This window comes from Paramisgurnus dabryanus, chromosome 5, assembly GCF_030506205.2.
Source record: "Paramisgurnus dabryanus chromosome 5, PD_genome_1.1, whole genome shotgun sequence".
NCBI classification, from domain to species: domain Eukaryota; kingdom Metazoa; phylum Chordata; class Actinopteri; order Cypriniformes; family Cobitidae; genus Paramisgurnus; species Paramisgurnus dabryanus.
The window spans coordinates 33,340,889-33,368,757 of NC_133341.1; the positions used below are offsets into that span (position 1 = coordinate 33,340,889).

Consider the following 27,869-nt stretch of genomic DNA (forward strand, 5'->3'; position numbering starts at 1 on the left):
AAATAACCACCATGCAATGTTATGGTAACTTTATTTTATGGTTCCAAAAACCCATTAGAGAGCGTTCTGTATAAGTTATTTTTAGTTATTTTTTTTAAATAACCACCCTGCAACGTTATTGGAACGTTATTTTATGGATCAAAAAAAAAAAACATTAAAGACCGTTCTATAGGCCTAAGTTATTTTTTTAAATATCTTTATTTTTATTTTTAAAAATAACCACCATGCAACGTTATGGGAACGTTATTTTATTTCCAAAAATACCCCCCCCCCCAAAAAAAAAACAACAACATTATAAAGAGCTCATAAAGAGCATTCTATATATTTTTTTAGATAACCACCATGCAACATTATGGGAACGTTATTTTATAGTTTCAAAAAAACATTAAAGAGTGTTCTGTATAACTTATTTTTAGGTTATTTAAAAAAAGCCACCCTGCAACGTTGTTTTCCAAAAAACAGAATCAAAAGATAACCAAAAACTAACGTTAGGGAAACGTTATAGTGTATTAAATAAGCTGTATCCTTCTTTCCAGCAGGCAGTAGCAGCAGAATCTGTATTTGTATAAAAAACTTAATGACACAACTTTAATTATTAATGGACACCATCACCAATGTTAAGTGTTATGAGTTGTGGTGAAACTAACTTTGCTTGAGCCTCATCCAGGCTCTGGTCGGTGATGGTCATGATCTGATGTAAAATATCTCCAATCTCGTGTTTGTTTCTTGTGCCTCCTCCATCAGTGCTTGGGTGTCCAGTGAGGGTCACACCGCCCAGACTCTGCATTAAATGCCTTTGATCGTCCATGCTTTAAATCCACTCGACGCTGTCCAAGAACAAATCACCTACATGAATACAGATGATGGATGCGTCCAGCGTACGGAGTGAGGCAAAAATGAATAAAATAAATCTTTGAGGGTTCCCTCACTTTCAGGAATCGTCTTCTCGTCCACTTCTCCTTCACTTTTAATTGTTTTTCAATCTGGAGTTCATATTGACGCGCGTTATTCCTTAAGATCCTGTGATAGCAGAACTTCAGAAAGCCTCCATCTCACAGCATCAGGTCCATCAAGAGAAGATGTGATGGATGTTGACTCTAGTGAAGGTTTGTCTTTACAGTGTTTTTTTCTGTTGATGCTTTAGGATAATACAAGCAGGTGGTTAAATCCTGTTCAACTGAGTGATCTATAGCAGAAGTGATGGTTGTGTGTGGATTCCTGTGGTTCTCGTGCACAGCTCGCGCTGGTGATGATGTACGTCAGTGTGAAGATCGACGGCTCCGCCCACCCGCGGTGCACGACCCTGCATCTATCTGCTGCTGTGTTATATACATTACGTGCATCCCAAAGGACAAAACGCAGTTATAATACTCAATATTACTGAAAGGGCAATTAAATAAACAAGTAAATGTGGTCGTGTGATAGTAATTTGTTTCTGATTATTTAACTCTGCCCTTTCTCAAAGCTTATAATACATAGTCTAAATTTTTCGCATATGGTTTAAAACTGTTTAACTGCACACGTCATTATTGATTTACAGCAACAACGTAAAGAATTGAACGACTAATAAAGTTCCTGTATTTTTTACAGTCCTGAAAATGTTTGGCACAGATCATCTCACCTCACTATTCTTGTATATTTCTGAAACAAGTGTGATAAAAATTTATTACAATTTGTAAAATAATTTAAACATATGGATAGCATTTTTTTGCATAATTTAGTTTTTCTCTCAGATTTTCGATATTATTTAGTTTAGTCATATTATTTGTTGTTTTTAACGAAATTCATATATTCATTAATTGTTATAATAATTTTATTTTTTTACTTAATTAAGTAATATTTACTGAATTTAAAATATCTTTCTCATGATTGGACGGACGTCATGTCAATATTTCATTCTAGAGGGCGTTTCCCGAAGCGGTGCACTTCCGGTATGAGGGGTGAATCAGACGGAAGTATCACACAGAACCATCAACACAGAAGTAAACAGTTGCGTTTGTTTTGTTTTTGAGTCAATATCTTAACAAGTATGAAATGAGAGAGTTTATGAAAGCCTTCGCTCTGATGCTGTGGCCTGTTTCTGATGTTTTCAGCTGGAATTTGAATGTATGAAGGTATCTGTGTTCAAATATTTCATTTTTTCCACCAGATTAGCACGAACATTAGCATGGCCTGACAAGCGCATCCAGTGTGCTCTTATTTATCTCTGTGTTATTTATAATATGACTCAGATATAATGTTATTGGTTTCAGTGTGCTGTAAAAAGGCATTCATGACATAGCTGACAGAATGATAGCGTTTATTAATATAAACACGTTAACAGGCTGCATGGCTCGTTGATTATTTTACTGTAATTCTATGTGAGTTTCTTTCTGAGCTGCGAGTTTTATAACATATAAGGTAACATGTTTGATGGTGTAAAGAAGTGGTACAGCTATTCCAATTTATGTTTAGTCTTGTTTTGATGACTGCTGTTTGACTGAAATCATCATGATGACAGCTAACAAACCTCAGACTCTGTAATGTCCAATAATTCACTTATTGCCTGTGACGAGGTTCAGTCTAACACACTGACAGTACACATTTGTAAACAACCACACAAATGTGTGTGTATAGACACACAATGAGTGTAAACAAAGCAAATACAAATTAAGTGTTGAGCAGTAACAGTATAGGAATTGACAATAATTCATATATACATACATACACACAATATAAGCACATATTTGAATTATATCATTATATCACAATCACGTGCACAGTGTCGATCTGTTTGTTTCATTGAATGTTTATATGATAAACATTACCTTAAAGAACAAACCTATAGCCTGGAAAACAGGTTCATCCCATATCCCTGTTTGGATCCCTCATGATTTGTGTACTCATGTTGTCTAACATAGGATTTTTGCTTCCTAAACTTTGTTTGATGTATATGATTGATTTTTATTTTGCTGTTCATGGATTATTTGTTCAAGTCTTGTCGTCTGTGTCAAATTAGTTTTCATAGAAATTGCAACGTGTGATTGTGACTTATTTGTGATCTGTGTCTGATCTCCAGGCAGGCATCCATGTCCAACCATGGAGAGGAGAAAATAACCCCGAAGAGAAGGAAAAGAAGACGTTGCATTGCTGAGGAATCTTCAGTCTCGGCCTCCGACTGAAGGTCGGCACATCCGGAGGAGAACCGGAGAGCGTCAGAGGGGTGAGAGCGTGGAACGCAAGATGGCTTTTCTCGACAACCCCGCCATTATCCTGGCCCACATCCGGCAGTCCCACGTGACAAGCGATGACACTGGGATGTGTGAAATGGTCCTGATCGATCATGACGTGGATCTAGAGAAATGTCACCCGTCTGCGGCGTCCGTCGGTGGAGGGTCATCGGGGGGTTCGTTTGGAGATGGCAGCGTCGGAGGAGACGGACAGACTTGTGACCTCTCTCAGTCTGTCGACATCACTTCCAGCTGGGACTTTGGCATTCGACGGCGCTCTAACACAGGCAAGTTGCTGTCTATCTCTTGCACGAGAACCCTCTTGTTCTGCTTCTGGGGCTTTGGATTCAGCTGGGTGGTGTAGGAGTAAAATTATGTTTGTTGATGTAGGTTAAGCCTGTAAAACCTTTTGGCACTAAGTTTCTATTTCCTAATTTAGTTCTGCATAATCAAATATAAGCTTGCATGCTTCTACTTCAGATTTCTCTATGCTGTCGGCCCAAGATAAAGTTGTTGCTAGTATCTCTGATCCTATTTTCTCTTCCTCTTTACATCAGGCAGTTCAGTAATTAAGCCAACATGTGGCTTGGCTGCTGTATGGGTTTTTGTCTAAATGCATTTATGCCGTCTCTGTACATGACAAGATTTACAGACAAACTAAAATCAAAGCATTCAATAACAAAATAACAAAACCAGTATTGTTGCTAGATGCTGTTCCTGTAAGCCGATAATAACTTTTTTTGTTGTATACAATTTTTAACAGTCATTCTCATTACTTTCTCTTTGCTGAATACAGTAATTGTTGTTGTCATTCAGTACAGTATTGCAAAATACAGTTAGTGAGGAACTGAATTTGTTGTTAAAATCAGAAACCAGCCGAAACCTTGAAGAGCTGTACATAGTGGATATTGAGTATTTATTGAGTTTAGGCAGTCTTGTCCTATTAGACCAAACCTTATCCTTAAAAAAACTACATTAGACCTTAACTTCATAATCTTTTACCAAATGTAAAGTTCTGAAGATTTACAAACCTCTGATGGTGAACATCTTAATACTTTTGTTTTAATCATTTTCTTAACATAAAGAATATCGTTTTTATCATTTGATTATTATTTATTTTAAAGCTGTTAATCTGGGACAGATTGGTTTGTTGGCTCAGGAATAAACTGACTGAATTTCATTTGGCCTCTTTAAACCATTTTGTCAGCAAGGCGCAAAATATTTTTGCAATTTTTGTTGCTAAAATGTTTTCTTTATGTGCTGAAATGTGATCTTTTATCTTATTTATCTTATGATGATTGTTTTTTTAATTGTTGGTGGCTGTTTTATTAATCCTGTCCAAAAAAGTACTATGAAAACACAATTTTTCTTCTGTCTAGTAAATATGTTACCTGTTATGTTTAACTTTGAAACATATGACCACTGTCAGAAAAAATAAAAAAAATTGTCCCATGCTGTTACTGTGGCAGTACCCCCTTTTAAAAGGTCCTAACGTCACCAGAGGGTACAGATACATATACATTTGGTATCAATATGTAGCCTTACTTTGTGGTTATAAGTATGCACTTCTGTTCTGAAGTAGAGTTTGTTATGTTACCAAAATTTCAGTATTTGGTACCAATACCAGTAAAAAATTGCAGTTCTTGGTACCAATTTTGGTACCCAAAGCACAGGTTTCAAACACGGCTGCTCATGCTCAATTGTCGCGACTCACGTCTTTTTGTTGCGTCTATGAAAAGTTTTTTAACTTACAGCCTGAACCTGTGAAACCCGGTTCTGCAGTGTTACAAAGTTGTACTTTTGGAAAGGGTGCCGCCACAATGACAGCTACAAAAATCTTTTTTTTTCTAACAATGTAACTAGGAATGAGTTCTCATTATGTGTGTAAATATCTGTAAATGTAGTAATGTTCTGCTTGCTGTAACACTTTCTGTGTTATAAAAATTATTTATTTATGGAGTCAATTAGTTTCAGTCAATTTTTGCACCTCTTGTCAATGCATGACAGATGATTAAGTGTAGAAAGACAGATGAATAATGAGATTGATCATTTTGTTGGGGAGATTGTTCTAGAGCTTTATCTAGTCCTCCATAAAGACACATCTGAACAACTTTCCCACGACGACAGGACGGTTTCGTGAAAACCGAGCCGGCTGGTAAGCAAGTTTTCAGAGTGGGAAACAATGCTGGAATATTGAAATAAAAATCTTGCTCAATCATAAGTTCAGGTATTTGTTCTGCGATCTCAGGAGAATATTCATTAATTAAGAAATAATTTGTCATTCTTAATGTTTTTATTTTTTATAATCCTTTGTAATTTTTGTGTGTGTTTGTGTAATTATTGTTTTTGTTTCTACTGATGGCTGTACACATGATGGTTTCTGTGGTTCAGGGTTCATTTTTATCACCTATCAAATGGTCTGTCACATCTGTGAGTTCACATAATGGCTGTTATGTTGTTTATAGGGATGCATCAATAGAGAAATTGACTCTGATAATTATATTTTCGCAGTGTTGTGTTATGTATGTTTAATCAAATGACCTCAGGGTTTTGACAGCAGGTGATACGATTCAGCATCCATTGAGAACTGTATTTGTTTTACTTACATGATGTTTTATGCTTTACACTATAATGAGATGAAAGTTTTGTCTGTTTATATAAAGCTCAACGACTGGAGCGTCTGAGGAAAGAACGGCAGAATCAGATCAAGTGTAAAAACATTCAATGGAAAGAAAGAAGCTCATCTCAGTCAGGTACAGTCGTTGAAACAGGACGCTGTCATTTCCAAGTCAACTTCACATTTAATTTCTTAAAGCCTTATCTCTTGTTTTCTGTATATTGTGTTCCTCTAGCAGACGACTTAGGCTTGCTGTTTGAAAAGAAGGACTTTAAGGATCGGTCCCGGAGTACGGGCAGTAAATCCATGCTTTCCCTGCGGCTTGAACAGTGTCCTCAACAGCTCAACAACCCTTTTAATGAATACTCCAAATTTGATGGCAAGGTAAATAGATCATTATGTATTGCTGGTAATTAATTGTGTTGATTATGTTAAGGACACTGCTAAGGTTCAGTGAAAACCTCTCTTCATTGACACCGTATGCCATGAAAGGTATTAAGGACAGGCAGCGAGTTTTTATCGCAGATATTTGCTCAGACAGTCTAATCAGGCTCCGACGTGAAGAAGAGGGTCTTGTATCAAACTGAAGGGACTTATTTTGTGATAACAACCTGCTGACTGTTCATTATCCTGCTTATTACATGACTATTTGCCTCACAAGTAAGGTAAGGAACATTAAATATCTTTCCCCGCCATTAACGAGTTATCTCGTCGATTCATAGAAAACGCTTCCCGGCCAATTACGAGTTTTTACTGTAATTTTTATTTCCGCTGTTATCCACTAGGTGGCGCTCTAACCCAACTTATAAAACACTAAAGCATCCACTGATCCAAAACAGTAAAACTCTCTGTATGTTTTGATCATCTCTCTAAATCTGATCTCTAACAAAGTTCTTTAAAAAAAATGCAATTATCTCAGCTTTTTGCTCAAAATGTGTTATTTTTGAAGAAACCTACCCATATTTGAGAGGTGATAGAAAGGGAACAAGTGAAAGCAGAGGGTGTGTTCTTTCATTTGATATATTGTATGTTTATATATTTAAAAAAGAAAAAAATTCTGGAAGACATTAAACTTATGTGAACATCATAAAAAATGCTGGCGCTGGCGAGGAAAGAGTTAAATTGCTTATTTTTTTGCTCATTTGCACATTCAATAGTCACAAACACACTTTTTGGTTTAATCATTTGTAAATCTGATGTCAAATATGTTATTAAAAGAAATATTTATGTTTAGTTTTTGTGTAATTTTAAACTGTACATGTCATGATTTGCAGCCGTGTGTTATTAGTTTTGAGCGGTAAAAAGAACGAACCTTGGTATGTTGTGATTGGCCAATCAGATCAAGCATAATAATAATTGACTATTACACTTCTTTTAGGAAAAGTGTTTTTAGCTTGAGTCATGGTCATCAAGTTAAATAAAAGTTGTTCTGTATCATTCATAGCATCATTATTAGACAAGCCCATTGCTTAAGAAATTGTCATCCAGCAGATAAGAAGTGTAAACCTCATTATCATTCATAGCAGTGAATGGCAGAGTTATTTGAATAAAAGCGTTTAAATGCATCTTGTTTTCTTCGGTCCGTAAGCACGCTCTCTGTGAAATGCAGAAATGCACACTGGTGTCACCACCACGCAGGTTCCTCTGCTGTCTTCATGCATAAGTGCTGCTCCGGGCTATAACACCTTTCTTTAGAGGAGAGCATGTTGGAGATTTTGTGTGGAGTTTGTCATTGTGCATCACTTGCGTTTAGTTTTTTCAAAGCCTGTCACCCTTTGGCTGTTTTTTCTGTAGGATGCACAAAAACTCATTTTACACTGAACTCTTTGGTAGGTGGCTTTTGTTTACTATTTGTGGCATTCTTCTTTTTCAGGGCCATGTCGGTACAACGGCAACCAAAAAAATTGACGTCTACCTCTCAATGCAGTCGACCCAAGAAAAGCTTCACCCCATGACGGTGGTCACCATGGCCAACGCTCGGGTTCATGATCTCATCGGGCTCATCTGCTGGCAGTACACGTCTGAGGGTCGTGAACCCAAGCTTACGTGAGTACAAATAAAACACTTGTTTTCACAGTATTATATCGGTTAATGCTGATAAAATAAAAATAAAGCTGGTTGGTCAATGGCAGAATAAATGTCAGCAAAAATTCTCATGACACACAATAGGTTGTTATAATACAAGTATTACAAGGTCTATTGTTCATATTTAGGATTATTGTTATGAATTGAATAAATCCTTAAGTATAAGCAATTTGACTTAGAAACTTCACCAGATGGAGGTGAGCAATTCTAGCATCATGGACTATTTCAGTCAAAAATTAAAACATAATTTCTCAAAGAATGTATTTATTACCAATATATATATATATTTTCTCCTAAACTTCTGATCCAGATATCAGAAAAATCTCAGTCATGACAGGTTTTTGTGCGACAACTTTGTAGGAATTCTGTGAATTAAAATGAACAAACCAGTAGCAATAATACCCAACAAATGGAAAAGGAATGGCTCTTCAAAGAACAATTAATATTTATTTCATTTATGTGCACATTTATGAGGAAGAAACAACTTTATGGATGTGACATTTCTTTGTTATGGGTGTGACAATTCTGAAATTAATTTAAACCACTAAATATTAACATCTGAGACTGAAAACTTCCATTTGCATGGAATTGCTTGGGTAAGAACATGCAAAAACCAGACAACACCAGAACAGTATGGGGTGGTTTCCCGGACAGGGTTTAGATTAATCCAGGACTAGGTCTTAGTTAAATACGGACGTTTAGGTAGTTTTTACAAACAAACCTTACAAAAAAAACAATACTGATGCGCATCGTGAGACAAAACAATGTCACTAATATATGTCAGTGCAAGGTGTTTTTAAATTAAGTCAGATCAAATATGCATTTTAGTCTGGGACTAGGATAAGCCCTGTCCCTGAAACCGCCCCAATATCATTTTGGGGATCTTATGGCCTTTTCCACCCTAAAACCATTCTTGACAACTGCATAACAATACCATGGACTAGAAAGAGAACCCTAGCATTGTGTTATAGTTTTATTTTCAGTGTTGCAGGAGTTTTACCTGCAATAACTTTACCATATTTAAACTCAATGCAAATGAAATGGCGTGGTGTGGGTAATATAGATCCAATCTAGTACATCATGAATAAAATATGTTTGGTATCAACCTACATGTATTAGCGACCCTCTCGTGTCCTTAACACATCTCCAGAGACATTTATATTCCTTTCCTCTCTGCTGCTAAAGACAGTCATGACCTTTCCCAGCTCAGTTAGGGATTCCCCAGGGCTTCGTTCTCATCTCCACATTCAATACGTCTCCGAGGTTTGCTGACCGAACAGTGCAGGAATTTTCTCTGGTACGTGGTACAATATGAAGATTTATACTCGGGTCAGATTGAGGAAAGGACGACCATTAAAATGGAGAAGACCCCAAAAAAATCTGATTCTCTCTTGGGCAGCTCGTAGCCTCATACAAACAGACAGACAGTCTTGGTGGTTGAGGTTAAACCTGATTGGCATAGCAATGAGTTTTCCCCAGGCTGTAGAGAGGAAGACATGCAGGGCTTGTGTGGGGTTTAAATGAGTCTTAATACCACAATACTCCTGTGAGGAACGCTGCTGAAGATCAGGAGAAGAAAGATGGAATTTCTTTCAGGATCTTTAAATCAGCGTCTGTTCCAGTTAGCCACACCAATTGTGCTAAACTACAGTCAGCTATTGAAAATATTAAGAGACCACTGCAAAAAAAAATTTATTTCATGGTGAAATTATAATTTTTGTTTCTTTCTGTAAACTACAACTTTCGGAAATTCCAAAAAATAAATATTGTTTTTATTTGCATGCATTTGCAAATAAATATTTGCAGAAATAAGAACTAAACAAACGGGTCAAACAAAACAATTTAATGTATTCAGACCTTGAGTACTGCAAAGAAAACATTTTTATGTTTGGTATACTAATGTTTTTACAAAGAGTTAAACAAAAACTAATAATATTTGATGAAATAACCCTGATCTTTATTTAATGATATACTGTATAGACCTGTTTGTTAGGGCTGCATAATGATTAATCGCGACTAATCGTTTGCAGAATAAAAGTTTTTGTTTGTCAATCATATGTGTATACTGTGTATAATAATTATATATATATAAATACACACACATCCATTTATAATTTTAAGAAAAAAATCTATTTATAAATTAAGTATTTATAATTATATACAATATAAATGAAATATTAAAATGTATATACATGTAAATATTTAAATATATAAATATTTGTTAAATATCTGTTTGTATTTATATATACATAAATATTTTAAACAACACACACACATGCATAATGTAAACAAAATTTTTTGTTTTGTATGCATTTTTTTTTCATGACAGTTAAGCACATTTACATTCTATTTCAATTTATTTACAATTGCATTTATTTTTTTATCGGACGCTTCCTTTATCCAAATTGACTTGCAGATGAGGGAGCATTTTGCCAATTTTCATGCCGGTAATGCAAAAATATCTCATGTTTATTTTATTTCATGTCTTGTTTGGACAGTGATTTATTTATTTAGTCTTTCTTTAAAGCACAGTGAAAAAATAAAATAAATTCTATACAACAAATACGTGATATATATACACAACATTTATTTAATATGTTTGTGAAGTATAACTGTTACACAATCTCAGTTATACTAAAACCCATCTGTGTGTGTTTGAGTTGTTAAGATCCAGCAGTTTTCTCCTCAGGCTGTCTTAGCAGGAAAGATGGACGATCGGTCCTATGACAGTCAGTCTTTACAGATCACGCCTGACTTTTTACAATTGTGTCACGGCAAATTATAACACAGCCCACCCAGTACAACAGCAGTGTAGGCACGTCACTAAAGATCTGAAAGCTATATCATAAAGACGCTGAATGAATCGTACAATAGCTTACTGTTAATAGTTTTGTTTTTTTGTTTTTCCTTAAGGAGAGAATCTATTATAAGACACAGATCTGTATTGAAGTAATCTGGACATCAGCCAGAGGGTATTGTGTATATAATAGTGCTTCAGAAGGATGAAAACAAAAGGTTAACACTTTCCTGTCTGGTTTTGTTCATTTATCTTAACTCTGTGATGCTCTGCATCCCAACAGGCCGCTCGGTGAATAGTTTCCTTCTCAATGCCTGACAACATAAATTGTGTCTGGGTGGATCTGTCTGATGTTTGTGTTTTTATAGCGTGGAGTCAAGCAGACTAATGTTTCTCTGCTTCAGATCTCAAAGAGTAAAAGATACACGTCTTACACGACCAAACCATGTTTAAGCTTTACAGTCATCTGTGTATGTTACTGCAAAAATTAACAACATAGAAACATTCACATAGCTTAATTGGTTATAATGGGAATGCAATTCTAGCCAAAACCTAACATCTATCATCTGCTACAAGAAGATTTATTATTATAAGTGAGAAATGAAGTGGACGATTAAGATAAATGGGCCCAAGGAAAAATATGAGTGTACATGCTGTGGCTTTATTGTTTTGTGAACTTTAAGTTGATCTGTGTCTTGTTCTCCACAGTGAAAATGTCAACACTTACTGTCTGCACATTGCTGAAGACGATGGCGAGGTGGACACAGATTTCCCACCGCTGGATTCCAATGAGCCCATTCATAAGTTTGGCTTTAGCACATTGGCTCTGGTTGAGAAGTACTCGTCTCCTGGACTGGGACCCAAACAGTCGCTCTTCGTTCGAATGTAAGCCACATTAGTTTCTTTCATTCATAAATAAAGTATTATAATTGCTCAGTTCATGAGGAGGGATTTGTTTCGGTGTGTGTAATGAAATCAGTGTTTATGTTTTAAGGTAAAGAAGCAGTGGATGTTTGTTTAGTGGTGTTTGATAAATCAACCATCACTATTACTGCCATGATCTGACACAAGCATTAAACTTCAATGCGTACTGTTTTGTGTTAAAGACATCGCTGACTATGTTTACATATACGTCAATAATGCCATTATTTCCAATCATCAGAGTAAGGACTTAATCCACAGTTAGATGTTTACATGAAACTACAGGAGCTCCAGTAAACTCTTCACTCCTGTTTACATGCAGTTTTTATTTTCTGATTATTCGCTAATGATTGTGCTTATTACTCACACATAGCACAATGATGAACTCACATATACTGTTTATTACCGGTTTATTAACTTACTTTAAATGACAAACACGTTGCTATGGACGAATTTGGTTATTCGGTGCCGTAGTGAAGACAGAAATAAACTGACAGTGCCTGTAATGGTTTTATACGCTGCTGTGGCGTTATTTAAGATGTTATTGTCTGAACGACAATGAGTCGTGTTGACAGAGTTCAGAAAAAACTTCCTAATCTCAAGTTCAAAATCACTAAAACACATGCGCACTACAGTTAGTGTGGTATAGATGTGAATAACGCATTTACATGGCCGAATACTGCGTTTAAAAAAAACACCTGCTTTATTACGATTATATATGCTGCGGAAATAAATTTAATCTCATTATTTTTATCAAAGTATTGTGTTTACATGAGGCAAATTATTATCGCAACATTGCCAAAATCCCATGATAATCGTATGATAAAGGTGCATGTAAACGTGGTCATTAAGACCTCAGGTTGGATGGCCTGTTGAAGAGATTTCAGTCATGCAAGACTCAAGTCTAAATCTCTAAAATCACATCAACATATTTCTGACCAACAATTAACAGGGTTCCCACTGGTCCTTTAAATCCTTGAAAGTTTGTGAATCTGGGGGAAAAAAATTCAAGGCCCTGGGAAGTTTTTGAAAATATACATACATAGATACAGATCATTGAAAGCGATTGAATCTATTTTATGCAAGACATTTTCTGGAAAAAAAATCCATATTATTCCCTGTGTAGTGTAAAGGATAATAATTCTAGACTTTTTAAGCACACATGCGTAACTGTTCGCTTTAAACGCTTAAATCTTCTCTATGCGAATGTTGATTCATACCAAAATGCTTTTTTGCATAGTTGTGTTTGACACATGAAAACGTCTCGGGTTACGTATGTAACTGTTGTTCCCTGAGAAGGGAACGAGACGCTGCGTCTCCCTTGCCATACTTCCTGCGTCCCTGTAACGCTGTCTTTGGCAATATTTCAGATAGCGATATACTTCCTGACTCCCGCGTCACCCTGTCTTTGTCGTTTAGCCTCACCATTGGTTGAATTTGATATTCACATTCAGATGCACTTAACCCCTAGAGGCGTCCCCAAAGTGTCACCGCAGTGACGCAGCACAAGTTCCCTCAAAAGGGAACTGTAACAATGTATCTTAAAAGGTAACACGATGTAACCTTGCTCTCACTTGAAATGTGTCCCCACATTTAGTCCTTGAATTGATTGGATTGGACATTTAGTGTATTGGACCTGGAAAGGTTGAAGTTAACTAAGGTGTGGGAACCCTGAATTAAACCTGACATCAACTGTATCATAACTTTTGGTTCTTAAGCTCAAATTGCACTAAAAACACTTTTATTCAAAATCCTTTCAGCTGATTTATGATTGGTTCTTTAAATTGAAAGGCGGGACTTCCATCGACAGAGGAACACTGGCACATTTACATATTAATGAATATATGTTGTCCTTATAAATAAATAAAAGAGCGGCCATATTGAGAGTTGCACTTTCCTCCTATAGCATTTCTCAATCTTGTTATATCCAATATCTTTTCTCATCTCTATTTATTTTTGTTGGCATGTTGAGGTGTTTTTGATGATATTCTTCTTTATCCAACAAATTCTGAGAGTTGAGAAAATGTTTTATAATTATCATATTGGTCTGATTAGGGTGACAATGCAGGGAGAAATGTTATTTTGTCCATCTGAAATGGTATACTAATTCTTATTTTAGCTTTATATAAAAGTCCTCTCACCATACCAAACACAAAAGAAGTTTTACCAGCCAATTTTCTCGTGCGTATAATATGTCTTTGTCTGTTTAGTGTTATTTATTTATCCGCTCGTAGCTGTTGGCTGGCGTTCAGAGCTCTGCGGGTCACTGCTTGCTCCCTTCATGAGAGGGCCGGTGATGTGGCTCTGCGGGACCTCGGGCAAGAACCGAGCCAGATCTGTGCTCGCAGTGGGCCATCAGGCCGAGACCTCTCCCGCAGGCTCTCTGTTCTCTCTCAGGCCTGACGTGAAGGCTGTCAGAAGCTCTGACCTGAGGCGGACGGGCCAGTGCTGCTAAATGGAAGTGGACATGCGAGTCCTCTGTCCAGAAAGCCGCATGTTTGCTCCATCGGTCTCTGGCCTGGGGTTGTTTATCTGTTGATGTTGTGTTGTCCATGTGCTCAAACTTGGCCTTCAGCTCTGTTGTATTAAGAATGTCGCACACTTCGGACGTCAGTTCTTTCGCTCTGAATACAAGCTTGAGTTTCTCAAACTCAAAGATTGATAAACAAATACGTCTGTTTATCTTGATAGGTGCAATAGCGTGAAAACAAATCTTTAATATTTAGTATGAAAAATAAGACCACACAGGCATGTATAGGGTATATTGTCTGTATGATAACCTGTGGACAAGAAATCTAATGTTTTAGTAATGTATGTATGGGACTGTTTACATGACGCAAATAGGAAAAATTTGGCTGTGCGTTTACATGACAACTGTGTTTTGGGGTCCTGAAAATGCAAATTTTTGAAGACCGGTATCAACGTGAAAGTTTTTGATAATGAAGTCTTGTGTGGGGGGCCTTCAAATATTGTTGTGGGCAACTAGGGGGCCTTGAAAAGGTTGGGAACCACTGGCCTACAGGACTGTGTTTGTGCTACTCACGATACTGAGTTTATTAATGCTTCTTCAACCTGATTTACTAAGTTTTGGATCTCAATAGTCCAGGGTTACTTATTGTAATAAATGTAACTCATTGTCCGTCTAAACCAGGGATGGGCAACTTCGGTCCTGGAGGGCCGGTGTCCTGCAGAGTTTAGCTCCAACCATAATTAAACACACCTAAAGCAGCCAATTAAGGTCTTACTAGGCATACTAGAAACTTTTAGGCAAAATTACGGTTTTTTTTTTTTTAAAGAAAACATTCCAGGATTTTTCTCCATATAGTGGACTTCAGTCGACCGCAACAATTTACATTTGCAATGCAGCTTCAAAGGCTCTAATTGATCCCAACCAAGCATAAGGGTCTTATCGGGCCAAGCATCAGCATTTTAGGCAAAAAGAAAGAAAAATGTACTTTTCAGCTATAACTTATCATCTTGCACTGGCCATGTGATGCGTCAGCGTGACCTTACATATTACGTCAAAAGGTCGCAGGTCATATGTGAAACTACCACTTCAGTGTTTACAAGTGTGGGCAAGGAGGACCATTCTGACGTTGGAATGATACTAATGTCAGTTTATTGTTTAAAATGGTCCGCAAGTGTGCGTTTCACATATGTGAACTGAAATTTTAGATATTCCATAAAAATCCTGGAATGTTTTCCTTAAAAAACTTATTTTCGACGGAAGAAAGAACATGTTGGATGACATGGGGTTGAGTAAATTATTGGGATTTTTTGTGTGTAATCCTAATAGTTTTTGTTTTGTATAAAATGAAATTAGTATTGATAGAGTGTGCTTGTTGTTTTACCTGTGTCACCCCACAGAAACGCCGCTCACGGGTTCTCCCTGATCCCAGTGGATAGTCTGAAAGTGAGCATGAAGGAAATCTTACAGAAGGCTCTTAAGAAGAGAAAGGGCTCACAGAAAGGCTCAGGTAAGACATCTCACACGTGCATTTACATTTTATGTAAAATGATGGATTTTTAATAATAGTATGGATCAGAGAGAGGGTTTCAAAAAAGATTATGTGGATGTATTTACTATTTCTGGTCCATAAAACCACAACCAACTACCAGAAGAAGAAGCAGCGTGTTTAAAGAGAGGGTCAAACTGAAATGCGTGTTTACAGTTTCCAGGTGAGAAAGAAGTTAAATCTGTCGGCTGTGATCAGGTTGATAACCGTAGCAATGTGCCGCTCCGATTTGTCATGGCTGAATAGGTGCCGTATCTGATAAGAGCAGAGCGTTTAATACAAAAAGTCACAGGTAACGGATCGGTCCTTTGACGGCTGTGATAAGCCAGGCGGAGGGCTTTGATAAGAGAGGTGAGGAGATATTGAGCCACAGTCCCGTTCAGAGATGAGAAGCAGCACAGATGAAGACTAATGGTGTGCGGTGCATTACAGAACAAATGGCTGAAGGGCAGAAGAGATGATGGCGTATGTGGATCCTCTTGAATATAAAGCCTCGTCCAGACCACCAGCAACTTGTGTGTGTGTCACCCGTCTCTTTCAATATGGAGTTTCTATCTGGTTGTCATAAATAAATGAGTACGGTCCACTCCAGTAACTGACGAGAGAAGGATGACGTTAACGTCACTGCTTCGCTCCCATTCTTAGTGGTTCTTGAGAATTGCTCCTCATTTGCATACATTTAAACTTCCTTGTGTCGCTGGACACACCCATCTGGTTGCCAACAGTCATTTTCACTCGTGTCGTCATCAAGCTTCCATTGAAATAAATAAGATCGCTTTGCTCTGCTATTGCTATGCGCTGGCGGTCTGCCGTAAGACACACAGTAAAAGAAGTGTATTTGAACCGTGGGCTCCTGCTGTTCAACTTCTGTATGTACATGAACTCCGTGTTTTAATCAGTCCCTCCAGAAAAACGCGATCGCATGATTCAATCCATATTTATGCGGGGCTGCATTACTTTGTCATATAATTGTTGAGAGCGTAGGGGTGACCTGCCTTTTCTTTTTTTGAAACCCTGTTCGTTAAATGTTTGTGTTTTTTATATTATATTTAGGTAAGTTATGTCGAGGGACTTTTTCTTTATTAGAACATTTTTGTTTATTATGTTGGCCTTGGGTCACCCTGAAGACATTGCTCTATTTCCTTTATTTTTAATATGAAATAAATGTACAACCTATATACTTATTCACGTGTTTCGGTATTGCTTTTTTTTAGCTTGGTCTGATGTTGGAAATTGGGAATCCGCTATTTTTTTTATTAAATTAAAAACCGTGTTGCGTTCCTTTTGTTAAACTCCTAGACTAGGGAACGTAATAGATGGGTTCTGATGTGTTATCTGTCCCTTACAATCTGCCCTAATCATCTGTTTTTAAAAATCGTCTGATGTCTGACAGTGGAAAAAATAGCTTTTATCTGCCAAAACCGATTATAGGCCGATATATCAGTGAATCCCTAAATCAGGTGTAACACACATTGGCAGTGATTTAGACTATAAACACCACATAATTTAAACAATATATAAAACAAAACAGAGTATTTGCATTTAAGCAACAATTGAAGAAAATCCAGATCAATCAAACATTTCTACTGCTGTCAAGTACAGAAAATGTAAAAATTTTAAACAGTCCTTCCAAAAAAACGAGTTTTTTTGTGATTGTTGCGGGCAAAAATCCTTGATCTTGCGGCACGTTTTCTTAAAAAATGCGATGGAATATGCAGGATATTTATGCAAATTTATGCGATGAAATTGCGGGAATTGCAAAAACTGCATGAACTTGCAAAAACAGTTTGCAGCTTCTGCAGCTTTTTATTGATGTTCACGTCGCATAATTACATCACTTCTTAACATTCCCATGACAAACAGGGGATATGGCTGCGCATGTGTGAAGTAAATGCATAATTTTTCAACTCTCTGCTAAGATATATATGACTTTTTGCTACAAAAATGCAGGGATTATGAAATCATGCAGGCAAGCAAAGTAAACATAACCAAATAGAAAATGTAATATTATTATTAAAAGAACCGTAAGGTAATCGTAAACGAGCTATCCAATCCCGTCCACGGCAACAGGCACGCCTCCTCATTACCTTGTTAAGAAAAGGGGAGAGGGAAAAAGAAAAAGAAACCGAAAACATAACCAAAAACTACACAAGACATAACATCATCCTTAGTGATTATTTTTAATTTGATTTCATAACATAATCATTTGAAACAAGGAGTAAAAAGAAAAACGATCAGTATCTATCGGTACCAGTCATGCAAAGTAATCTGATATAAGTATTGGTACAGAAATGTGCATCCTTAGTTTATACCCTGAAAACTTTATCTAGAAACGAAACGGGGATTGAAAGAGAGGTGTCTGTAGCTGCGTTTCTATTGCAGATTTGTGCAAAACTTTAGGGTTATTTTCTAAATGTCGACAAGATAATTGCAAAATGACGGCGTTTCCATTAACCAATAATATGCGACTGAAACATAGTTTTTCCTCTCGCGATAAGTCATTCATCACGTCGACTGATGTTGGTATGTTTACTAATATTACATCCACCGCACACAGCATTACTTTTAATTGAAGGAGACGTAAGACTATTATCCAAACATTAATGTAATGCCAGGGAAAGCCCCTTATACTAAGAAATGACAACATATGAGGTGTTTGTTGGAGGTTATTTTAAATCAAAAGAGATGTAGGAGTGTTAGTCAAACATTATTGGCAAAAAACCTCTTATACTTGGGAGCAGACACGTATTGAGGTGTTTTAGTTCATACCAAGTCATTTTTAAATAATAATTATACATGTACTATATCAGTGTTTCCCAATCCTGGTCCTCGGGCACCCCCTCCCAGAAAGTTTTAGATGTCTCCTTATTCAAAACACCTGATTCGACTCATCAGCCTCTTTCCAAAATGGTAAACACGTGTCCTAACAAGCTGATGAGTTAAATCAGGTGTGTTTAATAAGGAGACATCTAAAACTTTCTGGGAGGGGGTGATTGGGAAACACTGTACTATATCATAATAATAGTGACCTGAAAATCCGTTTAAACTGCAAATTTGCAAAATACACAGTTTCTGAATTGCCTCAAAAAACACCACATGCGAGCGTAAATACTTTTTTGCGATTTATGAGAGTTGTTACGAAATTGACGTTTCCATTGTGCAATTTAAAGTATTATGGAAAAGCAGCTATTGTTTCATCAGTGAGTCAGCTAACCAAATCCTTTTGGTGTTTGGAACTGATAGACAAAAATTTCCTTTCACTTTAATGTACGTCTACGGTGAAAGCGTATGTCCTGTGTAAAAGCTTTCTTGTCCTCACTTTTCTCTGGGTCTGTGATGGTGTTTCAGTGACATTTGAGTGAATGTGATGTGCTGGTCCAGAAGAGGATCAGTCTCTCATCTGCATTTAGATGACTATTGATTGTTTATTTACCCAGTGGGAACAAAGACACCCATCATGTTACCCTCTCTTCCGTTCCAACATTAAGCTGCCCGTCGTGTCGCCTTGAATTTCACCTACCAAAAAATTATTTCTGATGAAAACATTTGAGGTTTTTGCCTTCATGAATATATCCCAATATACTAGTCTAGGTTTTTGAGATATGTTTGGATTTCTTAATGTAAGCAAAGAATAAAATCAACTCCGGGTTTTAATCTATATTTAAACATGTCTCATTTTATGGTTAAACTGAGCAAGTATATCATGACAGACATGTGTACACTAAGAAGGGTGCAAACGGTATATATGACTATGAGCGTCTCAGGGTTTGTAGGTCTGTTGGTGTAGATAAGCAGGATTTAATGGTTCACATGTGCCTTATCTGAGGTAAATGTTACTGACATTTAGAAAGAGCCGATGACTGTGCTTTCAGACTGATGGTGATGTGTGCTTCTGTGTGTGAACTAAAGAAGAGGAGCGCGACTGTTTCTACATGCGTTTAGGGAAACACTTTGAGACAATGCTAAACATATTCAGGACATGCATTATTTGAGGTTTTATTTAGTACTTGGCTTGATATATTTAATAGGTATTACAGAACACAAAAATAAAGAGATTTGTGGTTGCACGTGTGTTTCTGGTTATTATTATAATCTTGATTGGACGAGAAGCAATGACAGCCAATGCAAAAATGGCATCTTGTTGTGTAGTTGTATTGTGAGTTGTGTTGCATTGAGCTGGAGGGTGTCGTGAACATCATTTCTTTCTCTCTCAGTGGAGGTCACAAGCTTTCCAAGGTTTTCTTGACATTTTGGAGAGCATGTTATTTGTGAAAGGGTAAATATTGCCTGGAGTCTTTGGCTTGTTTTATACTGGCAGCTTCTCTGTATTGTTTCTGATTTTACTTTGTTTAAAGCTGGAGAGAAGGTCTGGGTTTTGCCGCTGGACATTTCTTTATGAAAATAAATAAACAGGACCATGTTTAATTTATAAACCCTCACCTTAAATGCTTTATAAGATTGATTATGGTTTGATCTTAGATCTGGTTATATATTAACTCTTTCCCCACCATTGACAAGTTATCTCATCAATTAAGAGAAAACGTTTCCCTGCCAATGACGTGTTTTTAAGGCAATCTATATTTCCACTATTATCCACTAGGTGTCGCTCTTACCCAACTTATAAAACACTGAAGTGTACACTGATCCACAAACAGTAAAAACTCTGTGTATGTTTTGATGAACGGCCGCACTTAATCTGATCTCGAAAAAAAGTCCTTTTATCAAAAAAGTCCTCAGCTTTTTGCTAAAAAAAGAGAACAAATAAAGATTTTTCTGTTATTTAATTTATTTAAAGAACAAATTTTCTCCAAAGCATTAAACTTTTGTGAAAATCATAACAAATACTGCCGCATTTATATTCAGGTCCAATGTATCGTCTGGAGAAACAGACAGAACCCAATGTGGCGGTGGATCTGGACAGCACGCTGGAGAACCAGAACACGCTTGAGTTCTGCTTAGTCCGAGAAAACAGTGAGTGACCACTGCAACCAACACTTACAAGGGTTTATCTTTGAACACTTGTTAGGGTTTGAACAACATGACTTTCTGTGTTTCTCGGTCATGTCCAGGTTCTCGAGGTGAGGAGAGCTCAGAGGAAGATCCACCCATAGACATCACTACGGTACAGGACATGTTGAGCAGTCATCACTACAAGTCCTTCAAGATTTGCATGATCCACAAACTCCGCTTTACCACTGACGTACAGCTAGGTACATCCTCGCAGTTAAACACTTTCATTTCTTCTGATAACATCTGAGAATGTCTTACATGTGTTTAACTGATGCCAAGTCTACTCCTTTTGCAAACAAGCAAATTGGCTCCCTTTGTGATGTCAGAAGGGGATAATACCGCCCATTAATCTGCACTATCCAACCACGACACTGCCATTTAGTAAAGAGATCAACTCATTAGCATTTTAAATGACACACCCAAAAATGGCACATTTTTGCACACACCTACAAAATGGCAATTTTATCTTGCTATAATAAATTATCTATGTGATATTTTGAGCTAAAACTTCACATACATACTCACATATTTGGAGACACCAAATATTTGTTTTACATCTTAAAAAAGTCTTGTGAAATGTCCCCTTTAAAGAATTCCAAATTGCAGATATGTTGGCTGCATTTGTGAGCACGTCTCTCTGCACATTGGTTGCTGTACGATTGCGTCATTAAACATGTTATCAATCAGCAAAAAAAAATTCAGCCTTTCGCTTATTTGAAACACTGAAAACGCTCTCTTTGTTATTTTCTGCCTAATAGTTTCGGTTGCAGAACATTGGGTGGATCCCTATAGTGTATAGTGTAGTAGCATCATAGTATAGTGGCAGTATAGTATAGCATAGTATAGTGGAAGTATAGTTTAGCATAGCACAGTATAGTGGCAGTATAGTTTAACATACCATAGTATACAGGAAGTATAGCATATCATAGTATAGTGGCAGTATAGTTTAGCATATCATAGTATAGTGGCAGTATAGTTTAGCATATCATAGTATAGTGGCAGTATAGTTTAGCATATCATAGTATAGTGGCAGTATAGCATAGAATAGTATACTGGAAGTATAGCATATTATAGTATAGTGGCAGTATAGTATAGCATAGTATAGTGGAAGTATAGTTTAGCATAGCATAGTATAGTATAGTGGCAGTATAGTTTAACATACCATAGTATACGGGAAGTATAGCATATCATAGTATAGTGGCAGTATAGTTTAGCATACCATAGTATAGTGGCAGTATAGTTTAGCATAGCATAGTATAGTGGCAGTATAGCATAGAATAGTATACTGGAAGTATAGCATATTATAGTATAGTGGCAGTATAGTTTAGCATAGCATAGTATTGTGGCAGTATAGCATATAATAGTATACTGGAAGTATAGCATATCATAGTATAGTGGCAGTATAGTTTAGCATAGCATAGTATAGTGGCAGTATAGCATATAATAGTATACTGGAAGTATAGCATATTATAGTATAGTGGCAGTATAGTTTAGCATAGCATAGTATAGTGGCAGTATAGTTTAGCATATCATAGTATAGTGGCAGTATAGTTTAGCATATCATAGTATAGTGGCAGTATAGTTTAGCATATCATAGTATAGTGGCAGTATAGTTTAGCATACCATAGTATACGGGAAGTATAGCATATCATAGTATAGTGGCAGTATAGTTTAGCATATCATAGTATAGTGGCAGTATAGTTTAGCATATCATAGTATAGTGGCAGTATAGTATAGCATATCATAGTATAGTGGCAGTATAGTATAGCATAGTATAGTGGAAGTATAGTTTAGCATAGCACAGTATAGTGGCAGTATAGTTTAACATACCATAGTATACGGGAAGTATAGCATATCATAGTATAGTGGCAGTATAGTTTAGCATATCATAGTATAGTGGCAGTATAGTTTAGCATATCATAGTATAGTGGCAGTATAGTTTAGCATATCATAGTATAGTGGCAGTATAGTTTAGCATATCATAGTATAGTGGCAGTATAGTTTAGCATATCATAGTATAGTGGCAGTATAGCATAGAATAGTATACTGGAAGTATAGCATATTATAGTATAGTGGCAGTATAGTATAGCATAGTATAGTGGAAGTATAGTTTAGCATAGCATAGTATAGTATAGTGGCAGTATAGTTTAACATACCATAGTATACGGGAAGTATAGCATATCATAGTATAGTGGCAGTATAGTTTAGCATACCATAGTATAGTGGCAGTATAGTTTAGCATACCATAGTATACGGGAAGTATAGCATATCATAGTATAGTGGCAGTATAGTTTAGCATATTATAGTATAGTGGCAGTATAGTTTAGCATAGCATAGTATTGTGGCAGTATAGCATATAATAGTATACTGGAAGTATAGCATATCATAGTATAGTGGCAGTATAGTTTAGCATAGCATAGTATAGTGGCAGTATAGCATATAATAGTATACTGGAAGTATAGCATATTATAGTATAGTGGCAGTATAGTTTAGCATAGCATAGTATAGTGGCAGTATAGTTTAGCATATCATAGTATAGTGGCAGTATAGTTTAGCATATCATAGTATAGTGGCAGTATAGTTTAGCATATCATAGTATAGTGGCAGTATAGTTTAGCATAGCATAGTATAGTGGCAGTATAGCATAGAATAGTATACTGGAAGTATAGCATGTTATAGTATAGTGGCAGTATAGTTTAGCATAGCATAGTATAGTGGCAGTATAGTTTAGCATAGCATAGTATAGTGGCAGTATAGTTTAGCATAGCATAGTATAGTGGCAGTATAGTTTAGCATAGCATAGTATACTGGCAGTATAGTTTAGCATAGCATAGTATAGTGGCAGTATAGTTTAGCATAGCATAGTATAGTGGCAGTATAGTTTAGCATAGCATAGTATAGTGGCAGTACAGTTTAGCATAGCATAGTATAGTGGCAGTACAGTTTAGCATAGCATAGTATAGTGGCAGTACAGTTTAGCATATCATAGTATAGTGGCAGTACAGTTTAGCATATCATAGTATAGTGGCAGTACAGTTTAGCATATCATAGTATAGTGGCAGTACAGTTTAGCATATCATAGTATAGTGGCAGTACAGTTTAGCATATCATAGTATAGTGGCAGTATAGTTTAGCATAGCATAGTATAGTGGCAGTATAGCATATAATAGTATACTGGAAGTATAGCATATTATAGTATAGTGGCAGTATAGTTTAGCATAGCATAGTATAGTGGCAGTATAGTTTAGCATATCATAGTATAGTGGCAGTATAGTTTAGCATATCATAGTATAGTGGCAGTATAGTTTAGCATAGCATAGTATAGTGGCAGTATAGTTTAGCATACCATAGTATACGGGAAGTATAACATATTATACTATAGTGGCAGTATAGTTTAGCATAGCATAGTATAGTGGCAGTTTAGCATAGAAAAGTATACTGGAAGTATAGCATATTATAGTATAGTGGCAGTATAGTTTAACATAGCATAGTATAGTGGCAGTATAGTTTAGCATATCATAGTATAGTGGCAGTATAGTTTAGCATATCATAGTATAGTGGCAGTATAGTTTAGCATATCATAGTATAGTGGCAGTACAGTATAGTGGGAGTATAATGATAGTGTAGTATGGTATATTGAAAATATATTGACAGTCTAGTGTATAGTGGCAGTATAGTATTGTGAAAGTATAATGATAGTACAGTATAGTATAGTGATAATATAGTGGCAGTCTATTCTAGTATAGTGGCAGTATAGTATACCATAGTATAGTATAGTGGCAGTATAGTTATAGTATACTATAGAGGGAGTATAATGATAGTGTAGTATAGTAAAGTGATAATATATTGACAGTCTAGTATAGTGGGAGTGCAATGATATTGAAGTATAGTATAATATAGTGGTAGTCTAGTATAGTGACAGTCTATACTAGACGTACAGTGTTATGGTGCTGTAAAGTTAAGGGGTAAAATTAATACCTTTACCAGGAGTTTCATATCACTTTTTTCTCCTGACTGTTCTCAATTCCATATGATTTCAATTATGACAGATTTTTGTCCTCACATTAAACAGTGTTTTAATATGCATACACAAAATATTCCAGCACACCTGACAGTTCCTGCATTCCCAGTTCCATCCCAATTTTAGCATGTTTTCTGGCTCAGGAATCTTCAGATGATTGACAGGCTGGAATGTTTGTGTGCTATTTGTTATGGTATCTGAATGACAGCCAGCTGTCACATCCATCATTCAGGCTGTGTGTGTGCTCGTGAGATAGACGTGTTATTATATTCCAGTCTTCTCCATTCATATTTAAATCACACAGCCTTTACTCTTTAACACCTGGACTTCCTTCTGATATAAAAATGTAAATATATTTCACCTCTACAGTTGTTGTTTTTTTCCTAATAAAGCCTTCATTCTTGTGCAGGAATATCTGGAGAAAAGGTGGAAATCGATCCCGTCACCAATCAGAAGACCAGCACAAAGTTCTGGATCCGACAGAAGCCTATCTCCATCGACTCAGACCTGCTGTGTGCATGTGATCTGGTGGAGGAGAAGAGTCCAAGTCAGTCCTTCTTCTACTTAAACTCAATGATGTGTACTTACTGTAGACACAATCAGCGCTACACTTACAGTTACTGAGGGTCCTGAGGTGTTTGCTGGGACCTTGATGGGGGTCCTCAAAGGACTTTGGCCCACTGAACATCATCGGTCACCTAGCAACCACTCCAAATATCCCACTGGTCATAAAGCTGCACCCTAGCAACCACCCAGAACAGTCACACATCAATATACACAAGACATAGCAACCACATAGTATCACGCTGGCACGTTTTGTCTTTGAGCCCACAAATCAGTGCAGAGATTGTGGAGATTCTGTGTGGATGTTATATAAACCCCATGTTTAATATCCTGTGATCTCCCAATGTCACGCTGGTGTGACAGATTTACTCTTAACACTGTAAAGTGCTCAAGTGGTTTTTGTTTTATTACGCTTCGGTTGAAAGGTAAAGTCAGTGTATTTGTGAGGTTTGGGTTTGTGGGGGTTGCAGACGTGTCTTGTTAGTGAATATGACAGGAGAACATGCGCAGGTCTTCAGCTGTTAAAGAAAGCAATCTGAAAATATTGGTCACTTTCTAAATAATAAAAGTATAGCGCATCTACTAATAATTATACAGAAATAAATCTGTTTTTACCCATGCAAAATATTTTAGAAACGATGCTTCACAATGCAAATGCTCTTTGTATCCGATGCACAGTTTTTAAACCGATGCGTCGCATCATTAACTTATTATGCCGATGCACTGAGCGAATCGGGAAATCGTGCCATCGTTCAAGGGTTCACTTTGACATCAGCACCTTCTAGTGGCAGCCATCAGAATTTTGAAATGTTTCGCAACAGTAACTCCGAACCAAAGAGGTTTTGAGGCTTCATGAAGCAGTGTTTTGAAAGCGACCATCACTTCCCTTTGGCATGGGTTTAGGGTGGGGCTAACCTATCATTGGACAGGTGGAAAGTGAGATTGAGAAAATTGCTTAGAAGTGTCATCATTTTTTAGTTCAGTTTGTCTCTAGCTGTACAAAAATCACTTAAGACATCTGTAAGTTTCTCAGGTAATATCAGTTGTTGTTTTTATGCTGATCCTTCTTGATGTTTTTCTCGTAGATCATGCAATATTCAAGCTCACATATCTAAGCAACCACGACTACAAAGCGCTTTACTTTGAATGTGACGCTGCTACAGTCAACGAGATTGTGCTTAAAGTGAGTTCAGCTCTCATTACTCTTTATATTTATATATACTTGTTTTATGCAAATGTCTTAACAGGAAGTTATGTCATTTCCTCCCGTAGGTGAACTACATCCTGGAGTCTCGTGCCAGCACTTCCAGAGCGGATTATTTTGCGCAGAAACAACGCAAACTGAACCGCCGCACTAGCTTCAGTTTTCAGAAGGATAAGAAGTCGGGCCAGTAGCGCTGACAGCCGAATCGACTCGCCGTCTCAACCAATCAGAGAGTGAGATGCGTCTATGAGACAGGGCGAATATGAAGCACAGACGGATGGGTTAAAAAAAAGAGTGAGTCAAAGATAAAGGGACATGTTTGAAAGAGTGTGTTGATGAGTATCAATCATATCAAAGCACTAAAGCGCTCTCTGCTGTCACTGGAGGATGTACTAGTGAACGATTATTGCCATCAACCCAGAACCACACAAACATCCGTCAGGTCCTGGAGAACTTAACAAGCTGCTGTCCGCATCAAAGACTTCTTTCTACTGCCTACAAACCATCTGTACAGAAACTCACATCACACACACACACACACGTGTAACTCTTATTAGCCATCCTGCCGGATCAAAACATGCATCGTACACTGAGATGCAAAGGCATTGCTTTCTTTTATAATGAATATGTAAATAGTAACCACGTTCAGGGTGGAATGATAAAAACCCTCTTTGGCCATAGTTCTTCAGTGCCTGCTATTGAACTATAGGACTTTATGTCGCCTTCAAAACGTTTTTACCAACAGAGGGCAATGACAGATTTTTAATGATCAAATATGATAATTCTACTTTTTACTGTGATGTTTGATGTTTTTTTCCTCTGCATCATTTCTTCGGATGAAATTAAGCAACCAAATGCTGTGGCTTTTGGTTGGTCCTCTCGGGCTGCGATGGGAATGTATTTCAGCACATTTCTTTGTAAATGTTAAAGCTAACATTATTTCATCTGTGTGTGCAGAGATAGGTTTGTTCTCTGGACCGATCGGATGGGTTTCTTTCCATCATTGAGAGAAACTCACGTACTTTAACTCCACTTTAAAAGCTGCTCTTATTCAACTGGATTCAGGGTGCATGTTTATCCAAATCTGTTCTGACTCAGGTTTCCCACTGCCATATTGTCTGATCTTGGTTTATTTTTTTGTAATATCTGTCAAAGGCTCAGAGCGAGGCTCGGTTCGGCTCTGATTGATGCTCGTGTTCCCGTGATGGGAGAAGCGCTGAATAGACATTTCAAATAAAACTTTATTTATAATGTTCTGACGACGGGGGGTTTGTCATGCGGCCTATGGAATCAACAATATTTGCTACAGTACATGTATACTGTATATAAGTAGATTTTCTAATTAAAGACTGAATTACGGTACTGTTTGTCCTCGGTGTGTTGTTTCTTGCTGTTGTTTTAGTGTGCACACTTTTGAGGGGACAT

General features: G+C 36.9%; 2 protein-coding genes across 7 annotated transcripts in view; one reads left to right on the forward strand and one right to left on the reverse strand.

Moving 5' to 3' along the window:
* The window catches only part of pbx3a (pre-B-cell leukemia homeobox 3a), a 30,974-nt gene extending 29,715 nt beyond the window's left edge, over positions 1–1,259 (reverse strand). For 2 of the 3 annotated variants that reach the window (XR_010526827.1, XM_065251182.1), the window contains exon 1: positions 648–1,259. Coding sequence is in view for 2 of the 3 variants with exons in the window: in XM_065251182.1 (XP_065107254.1) it covers positions 648–808 (161 nt within the window). In the remaining variant the exon portion in view is untranslated. The remainder of the gene's footprint in view (positions 1–647) is intronic. The other variant, XM_065251183.1, reaches the window with a different exon arrangement.
* A 673-nt stretch (positions 1,260–1,932) lies between these two features.
* Positions 1,933–27,806, forward strand: mapkap1 (MAPK associated protein 1). Of its 4 annotated transcripts, none has more exons than XM_065251184.1 (12): positions 1,933–2,114; positions 3,059–3,496; positions 5,873–5,962; positions 6,062–6,210; positions 7,700–7,872; positions 11,417–11,593; positions 15,497–15,606; positions 20,509–20,616; positions 20,715–20,855; positions 25,086–25,223; positions 26,326–26,423; positions 26,513–27,806. In XM_065251184.1, exons 2-12 carry the CDS (start codon positions 3,223–3,225, stop codon positions 26,633–26,635), a joined length of 1,581 nt encoding a protein of 526 aa, XP_065107256.1. In that variant the 5' UTR covers positions 1,933–2,114; positions 3,059–3,222; the 3' UTR covers positions 26,636–27,806. The 4 variants fall into 4 exon arrangements, with proteins under 4 accessions (XP_065107256.1, XP_065107257.1, XP_065107258.1 ...); XM_065251185.1 differs by having other exon boundaries at positions 6,065–6,210; XM_065251186.2 differs by lacking the exons at positions 1,933–2,114; positions 3,059–3,496 and adding an exon at positions 3,536–5,364.
* The last annotated feature ends 63 nt before the right edge of the window (positions 27,807–27,869 follow it).